Source organism: Electrophorus electricus, chromosome 5 (genome assembly GCF_013358815.1).
Source record: "Electrophorus electricus isolate fEleEle1 chromosome 5, fEleEle1.pri, whole genome shotgun sequence".
In the NCBI taxonomy this organism is placed as follows: domain Eukaryota; kingdom Metazoa; phylum Chordata; class Actinopteri; order Gymnotiformes; family Gymnotidae; genus Electrophorus; species Electrophorus electricus.
This window is the reverse complement of record NC_049539.1, coordinates 15,819,613-15,828,328: the sequence shown is the minus strand read 5'-3', so window position 1 is coordinate 15,828,328 and position 8,716 is coordinate 15,819,613. Positions and strand designations below refer to the sequence as shown.

Here is an 8,716-nt window from a genome sequence, read left to right as displayed (position 1 = left end):
ATGCATAAATCCAAGAAGCATTCAAGTTTATACAGCTTGGAGTTGAAAAATATGCATAAAAATGATGATATGGTGAAAATACTCTCTTGCTTTATATTTGTGCACATAGTGTATTTTATATTTACATACAGGATATTTTATGTATGCCCCTCATCTTAAAATACATGAGTAAAAAAAATTATTTGAGCCTAGCTTGATTTGTTTTGATTCTGCCTTAGTATGAAATTATGGCAGATACCAGCTTTGATCACTTCTGTTAGGTTACCACAGAGTACACAACTTCTGACACTTGTAAGATGATGTATTGAGGCATGTTATAATTAAATGCACTTGGTTTTTACATGGGTTAAGCAAATATCTACTGCTTTCACCATAAAAAGTTATGTGTTGCCTGCTAGCTAAAAAGCCTTTTAATAGCGTTCCCTCTGCAGATAAGAACATTGGTTTAACTGTTGCCATGGAAGTGTTTTCTTGTCCTAACAGATGCCATGACATTGCTGAATGATTATAGACCAGTCCATGTTAGTAGGGGGTGGCAGTAATTAGAGTAAACTTTCCTAGGGAGTCAGATTATTAGAACAAGTTCACTTAAAGGAACAACAAATCATTTTTACTACCAAAAAGTAGCAAACAATATTTATGAAAGTGATTATTTTTACATTATTATTAGAAGGTGCAGCTCATATTTAATTGCTTTATATTACTTATGACTCCTTTTATCCTGTACATGCCCTTTGGGTCCTATGACACAGCTGAGACAGATCTGTGTGACTTTGTTAGATCTGTTAGAAGTGTATGTTGTGTTTTATTTCAGCATTTTTGCAATATCCAAGGTTAAATACTATTTCAATCTGCTACTATTTCATTTTCATTTCTCAGGGGGAATCATTTTTAATGCTGCCCTGTATTTTTAATCCCATTTGACTAGGACTGGTGAGAAAAGAATTGAACATATTTACACAGGAGGAAGTAAACTGGTTGGAATCATTTGTTGTAGGTAATGCATTTAAAGCACTGAAAAAGTGATGCTCATATTAAAGTTTAATTTTACACACATTCGCATTTACATACAAAACATTTGTACAGCTCAAATTATGCCTTCAGAAACTAAAGTTTGCTATGTAAGACTTTGGCATGGGTATAACAACCTAGACCTTCTCACAGAGAAGATGCAACAAAACCCCTGTATTATAAATTTCAGTGGGATGTCATTCACATTTTCATATAACAAGTACATACAAACAGGATTCTCCAAGATGCCAAAGGCATCTTGGAAACAACAGCTGACATTAACAAGATGTATTTTAATGGTTCAGAAAATTAAAAAGTGGAAGAAACACCATCTCATGACTTTGCAATCTCTCTTACATATCGCCTTATGCATGGAATACACATTTCATCATTAAGACAAATTTAAAAAGCTTTTAATAATCTGCTGCTTATGACATTTGCGCTTATACTGTGTAATGTGTTGCTATATTAAGACACAGAGATGACATCTAGTCCTCATTTAACAGATCTGGGCCTGGTTATGATAATCATACTTTATCTGTAGGCCAATGGATCCTTATTTCAATAAACATTAAACAAACTCTTAAGTGATACAACAGAAAAGTGTTTGCCCTGTCATTGTGGCATTGGGTGTTCAAGCTCTGGTGTTGCCACAGCCATCTGTAGCTGGGAGCCCAACAGATCAAACTGGGAGGGAGGGGTGGCCACATACCGTCATTTACATGGGACTGGCTAATCACGGGTGTCTGTGAGATGAGCTCATGCATCAGAAAGGGCAGGGTAGCGGTGTCCTCTGAGTGTGTTGCATCCCCCTAACATTGCATGAGCTGAAGCTTGAAAAGATGTGACTGGTTGTATGTGTCTTACCCTCCCTTGTTGGCAGTAGTTGTGTGATAGGGGATACTGATGGTTATGGATTAGATATGAGAGGGAAAAGGGGTGACCAAAAAACAGGATATACAAAAGAAAAAAATAGTGGTACTTTCAACAAATGTTCAAAATCCATTTGTGTATTGAGGCTTCTATGAAATATAAACATAATTGGTTTATGTGATTTAAATTAACAAAGGAAAATGTCTACTACATAGTTATGTGTGGTGAAGTGCTGTATGTTCAAGTCAGTGGTTCTACACTTTCAAGTAAAGACTTCAGAGTGTTAATTATGGGAAAATAGCAACCCTCACGCACTTTGCTATTTGTTTGATCTAAATGCAGGGCAAACATCAGGTTTATATCCAAAATGTGTACAGGACCAGGGCAATCTGAGAAATCAAGCAATCTTGATTTCAGTCCCTTGTCTTGTGCTCCCTTATGCAAGTAATACACCCGCTAATCTGTAACCTCCATGGATCTGTGGGGCAGTTGACTTTCTCAGTCCAGTTATAGGGTTTACACTGACTTCTTATAAGGAATTCTTATAAGGTGTGTTCTGGTGCAAAGCATTCAACATTACATGAGCTGCCAATAATGCTATATATATGACTAGCAAGCTGACCCTTGCTGAACTCCAGAGGAACGTTTTCTGTGGTTTGGCAATCCCCTGGGTTGCAGTGCTGTCTCATGTAGCTAGAACTGCACTAAATCACCCAGTTCAATATTAGACTGTACTTAGACGTTATGTCACATGTTTATGACGCCATCATTATTAAAGTTTATCTCTCTATCATACATATATACAAGACTAAGTATGCACATTCATCATCTTTTGTTTTAGCAAAACATTTGTTTTACCAAAGTGAAAACCTCTCACTCTCTTTTTAGCTCTGTTTCCTTTCAAAAGCATTACTTCACTTTTACAACTTTTGCTTTTTCATTCACAAGTATGTAGCTTTCTTCCATGTTTTCTTTCTTACCAAAGTAACCTCTCCCACTCTATTACAGGCTGGCTCATCAATATAATTTAGTGTTTGCTGTCAATTTAGCTTATTGGACATCCTCCATGACTCATGATTTTTTGAACATTTCATTTTTTTTAATTCCTCTCCTGCAGTTTTATTTCTGTATTGTTGTCAACCATGTATAGTCCTGCATGCATAATATCTCATATGCATCGTTCTTGTAAATTTAATATCTCATCTGTGAATGTGACCTGAAGTGTTTGCTGCTTGCAACCCTGTCGTGGTCCACTTTTGTGGGAGGGCACTAGGATACCTGTCTCTTGTGATTGCACATTCACATCTCCCTCTTTCATTTCCTCAGTAGAGCTTTGACTGTTTTTGTGGTCTAATCCCCGCTTGGCTTGCAGAAATGCTTGTTCTGTGGGAGATAGATATGTCCTGCTCTCCACCAAGCATATGCTGAATCTGGGACCCTCCACTGAGTCAGATGGGTATAGGTATGTCTGAGAGGTGCTGACCATGTCTCTCAGCTCTCGTGACACAAGTGATGGTGAATCACGAGAAACGATGGGGGACATTTGTGGTCCTCCACTGCAGCGAAACTCGCCAGGGCTCGGCCCAGGGCCCCACCCACCAATACGACAGAACAGACACTTAACCTTCTCCAGAAGCTTTTGCAGGACTGTTTTTCTCAACAGAATGTATATCCATGGGTCCAGGATCGCATTGACTGAGGCAATCCGGATGGCCTGGAGGTCTGGATTCTGCTCTAACACCTGCTCAGTGTCAGGGTGAAGATATAGCTGGTTCACAAATACCCGCACCTACCAAAGAAAGACAGACATGACATATTTAGAGTATTTTTAAGGTTATAGCTTCAGATTTACCTTTCCTTTTGGTCTTCCAGTTAGTTTTAGCCTTGTCATTGATTCTGCAGTTATGTATGTAAGATGTGAGGCAGAATGTGCATGGCAGATTTTTTTTGTCTTAGAAACTTTGAAGCTATGTACAAAATTCTCCACTGATCTAATGCTTGTCTTGTGAGATTTCTGCAGGATACTAATAAAAGCTGTAATCTTATAATCCCCACATAGTTATAAATAATACTATATATTACCTTATTAGTTTTACTACTACACACTGTCACACATCAATACATAATTTCATATATGCTAATGTAGAATCCAACAGCAAGAAGAATGCCTGCACGTATTTTAAATTGACCATTATAAACTCAAAATCATATTAAACATGAATTTCTGTGTGTGTGTGTGTGTGTGTGTGTGTGTGTGTGTGTGTGAGTGTGTATATATAGATATATAGTTTTTTTATTTATTTATTTATTTTCCCCTTCACATCTGTATTGCAAACGATAAAAAAACTGCCTTGGATAAAAACCAGTCAGTCTGCCCTATGCACATTCATACAGAATGTCTTATTTATCATAAGTGATCAAAGTAAAGCACTTTTATTCTGATGTTTGTTTATGTGCGAGCAATCTTTCATAGTATGATTCATTTTTTAGTCTATATAAGTAATATAAATATTATAAATAAATAAATTGGAAGGCATAGACGGGAGACTTAGCTGCAGTAACTCATTATGTGTGCCCTCAACTAACGATTCAAAAGGCACCTTATCTTTAAATGTTTCATGTATACAATATCAGCAACAATAACTGAATCGAGCCATCTACTGGCAGTTAAACAAACTTGTTCAAATGATTTGCGCCTTACTTTTAATTGATACAGTTTCCGTTTAGATGGATAGATAAGACAAGTCGGTAATTTCCGAATCGTAAAATCGACCAAATCTTACCACTAATGGAATGGAGCAGATGAGTACTACTGCCGATGTAGCTATGAGTAAAATAACCATTTGGATCTCAGCGCCAGCCATGCGACTAAAACTCCGCCTGCGACGGAGGTCCGTGATGCGTCCCTGGTCAGTGCCAAGAGATGTCCTACGTACGAAGCGTTTGTGCATCATTATTAGAGCTCCACACACCAGCACATTGCAGACGACGGTAACCAAGATGAGCGCAGAGCTGACACCAGCGTAGGCGTAAGAGAAGGCTGCGTGTATGCTGTTGTTAGTCCGCCAGTCGATGAAACACCAGGTATGCGGGAACTGGAGCTTGACATGGCCGAGTCCTATGCTCGGAAGCGCACAGAACAGTACATTGGAAACATAGATTCCCGCGAGGGTTACGCCTGCAAGTTTCTGATCCACGTAATGACTGTAGAAGTATGCATGATTTATCGCCAAGTACCTCTCAATTGACATAACGCAGATGAAACTTAGTCCAGCCAGCGAGAAAAACAGTAGAATAAAGCCGAAATATTGACAGAGTGAATCGCCCCCAGGCCACCTTCCATTGACATAAGTAGCTATAGTGACAGGGCTCGCAAGAAGTGTACCTAACAGGTCTGTTACTGCCAGCCCACACACCAACGTGTAGAAAGTGGTTTCCTTCTGTTCTTTACGCGACTTTCGGAGCACTACAATGGCAATCACATTACCAACCACACCAAATATGAACATGATGACCGGAATTGTGGGGTCCTTCGGCTTCTCAGAAGTGGTGGTGTTCATCTTTACCTAGTTGTAACCTGCATTAATTTTTAAAACACCGCATTTAAAAAGTCACTTTACATACGTATCCGTTGCATTTCGTGTTGGGGTAACTTCCCCAATTGCGCGCACTCATTCAGTCTCTCCAGAGAACCCATTGTATATCCAAACTTACACTTCGTGTCTTGCTGAAGTGCGACTCGTCATTCCTTTAATAATTCTAGGCTCCCCAGCTTTCTGTCAGTATTGTCTGTTTGTCACAGCGTTGCCTACTCTACGGTTGTCCACACTCACTAAACTGACGCACGCGGTTTTTTTCCCTTGAGAAACCCATGAGAGTGTTTCGTCAACTCCGCCCTGTGGTTTAGCTAACCAGTGACAGTGCACTGCGCAGCCTGACACCTTGCTATTAGTCTATCACTCATGCGCGATCTCTTCCATGCGCCTAATTGGCCTCGAGTAACTTAGGATGCATATTATTTATTGGACAGAACTTTTCTATGCAATACACTAAAAATACATTATAATTTTGTGAGAACTACACATTTCTAAAGAACAGCAAGGGCTAGGAAAATTACCTGGCCTTTTAACAGAAAATTACCTGGCCTCTGTCACCAGATCTTCATTAAAAGATTCCTTAAGACAAATGTGTCAGGCTGTCAGGTAAAGTTGGATATTTTGATATATATATAGCATTTAGTAAATCAGTATGTAGTTAGCCTTTTTAACCTGAAGTACTCTTCTGTCACACAAAAATGTGTGCTGTACATTTTTGTTCATTTCCACTAGTGCAGTGTTTCATTTCTGATAATGTTATGTTTTGGATTAATGTATGTGTGTTATTCGTTAATTTTGTTATATTGACATGTTTTGTTTGCTTGCAGTTCCTGTTGTGATATTTAATTAATGTTGGTATAAGTTCTCTCTTGCTTTCACTCTCGCTTCTACCCACTCTCTCACACCCTCACCTTATTTACTTTTATGCATCAGTTTGCTATGTGAAACACAGCATCTGTGTGGCTAAAATAGCTGATCTATGATGAATATGTATTGTGACAACACCTTTAAATATTTATGTCAGGATTCTCTCAGATGCAAGACATCAGGACATCAATGGTATCTCTGAAAACGTGTTTAAACACAGGAAGTTCGGGGTGTAGTGCAAAGCACATTCTCGTGATTGGCACAAATTATAAAGAGAAGCATTAACTGTAATGAAAAAGGTGAAAATAAGGAAACATTGACTATGTTTTCTTATTTTCCAAGGAAGATCCCTTGTAATCTTATGATCATGCAATATCTATATCATTGGTAGTCACTGCCAAACTGTCATGTCATTGTCCTTGGTAGTCATTTTTGCACAGGGAACTATTTGGGAGAATGATAACTGTATTGCAAATAACTTGCAAATTTGATTGTTTTTTGTTGATTTACTTTGGAGCAGTGTCCACAGTGGAGGCATATACTGTAGTTGTCATAAAACAGAATAGAGTTCCTCTCTGGAACTGTCAACCCTTGCAGTAGGCCTCTTGCACACATCGCTTGATGCTCCCCATTCAGGTCACTGACGTGAATTCCAAATCTGTGCAATGGCAAAGTGAATTAAAGATCTTTAATTGACAGTTTCTGAAACATGAAGTCTTGGCTGCAAGCTCAGCTGTGATGTGACATCTGTGATGACTAACTCAATAAATTAGATTTTTAGTGCTTCTATGACTCAAGCAAGTAAGCAGTGATAAACATATACAAAAGAAAGCTTAGAATGTCATGGCAGGTTTATTTCACACATATGGAAGCATGGTCAAGCGGTCTTTTCAAAACAGAGTACTAAGGTGTTCACATCTGTAAAAGCACAAAGACATTCACACAGAGAAATATACACGAATATTGAGGCCATAGATCACAGAATCATGGCTCTAATGGTGTATCATTAAACTAGCATTAGAAGACACTGGACCAGATCCTGGTGCTTTAGTCTGAAAACATATTTGTTAAAATATAGTAAATGAATGATCACGTAGTGGGTGGTGGATGCCTCAAGTGCATGTCAGTCATGTTCATTTAAGGGAACTTAAAATGTGGTGGCAATCCTAAACTGGGATTTTTAATATGAACAAGGCCTCTGTCGTATATGCCCTAAACAACAATGATTTTGAAGCAGATTGCATACTGGACTGAGATTGACCATCTCAAAACTTTATTGTTTAAACCCAAAGCGCAATGCATTTATTGTCAAACTTAAGAAATATGTATACTGGAAAATTGTCACATGTAAATAATAAATGATTCTATAATAAATTATGTTCTAGCTGTCATTCTATTGATTCTAGTTTTTCAGCAGCCAATATGCAGTACGTACATCACACATACAAACGCTGAATACAGAAGCAGTTTCACTTCCTTTAAATATAGAACAGATATAGAACTCACACACCACAAAAGTGTCATATACAGTATGTATGCAAAAAAACACTACTTAGTCATAAATAGATTAAAATATGGTCCAAACTGTTTGTCCTCTTAGTTTGTTCATCAGGGAAGAAGAAGAAAGAGCACTGTGCATCCTTCCCTTGATGCCTGTATCAGTCTATATCTAATTTAGATTTCATTACTAGAATGTGAGTAAGATATTGGAAGATATTGGGCTCAATAAGCATTGTCCAAAACCTTTATTACAGTGTGTGTCTCCATGTACTTGGTGAAAAAGTTAGTTCACATCTTTCAATGGTATATATTTTAAGTGGTGTTTTTCCAGTAATGTCACAAATAAACAAGCTGCTCTACTTTGTTCTGTACTGTCACTTTATAGCTCCTATGGTGCAGTAATGCGTGTAGGCAAAGCAAGATGTGGGGACAAGTCACGTTGAACAGAAACATACGTTTATTATCACACATGACAATTAGACGTAGCTTGCAAGCTATCAGGATCAAACACCGAACACAGTAACACGTAAAGGATAGACCTTTATACACGTATACTAATGACACACATTTGGGCAGAGAGATCGTATTGTCACAGATGCACGTTACCACTTCCTTCCCTGATCAGCTACACCTCTTAGGAGATGTACTATTTTAGTCGTACAACAGAAAATACAGCAAACAATTCATAGCTACTGCTTTATCTTTTCTGACGCTGTGCCATTTACTCTGAAAAATAATGCAGACATCATACCAAAATGCACTGCAACCATGTGATATTTGTTTACAATTTATTTTATCAACAGACCATTACATTTTGCCTCTAAAATTCAAATTGCACTGTTGAGTTAGTATGGCATTAAATGGATAAA

At 38.0% G+C, this 8,716-nt stretch overlaps 1 protein-coding gene across 1 annotated transcript; it reads right to left on the bottom strand.

Moving 5' to 3' along the window:
• On the bottom strand, nucleotides 1–5,927 carry ptger4b (prostaglandin E receptor 4 (subtype EP4) b). The gene is made up of 2 exons (XM_027007955.2): nucleotides 4,668–5,927; nucleotides 1–3,673 (listed from the first exon to the last, which is right to left on the bottom strand). Exons 1-2 carry the CDS (start codon nucleotides 5,442–5,444, stop codon nucleotides 3,053–3,055), a joined length of 1,398 nt encoding a protein of 465 aa, XP_026863756.2. The 5' UTR covers nucleotides 5,445–5,927; the 3' UTR covers nucleotides 1–3,052.
• Between the last annotated feature and the right edge of the window lie 2,789 nt (nucleotides 5,928–8,716).

What these genes read in the sequence shown, in the direction of transcription:
- ptger4b (XM_027007955.2), bottom strand. Translation starts at nt 5,444, where the DNA reads ATGAACACCACCACTTCTGAGAAGCCGAAGGACCCCACAATTCCGGTC. An exon ending in TCTGCTCCATTCCATTAGTG is followed by an intron (nt 3,674 to 4,667) that starts GTAAGATTTGGT and finishes TTTCTTTGGTAG; the next exon opens with GTGCGGGTATTTGTGAACCA.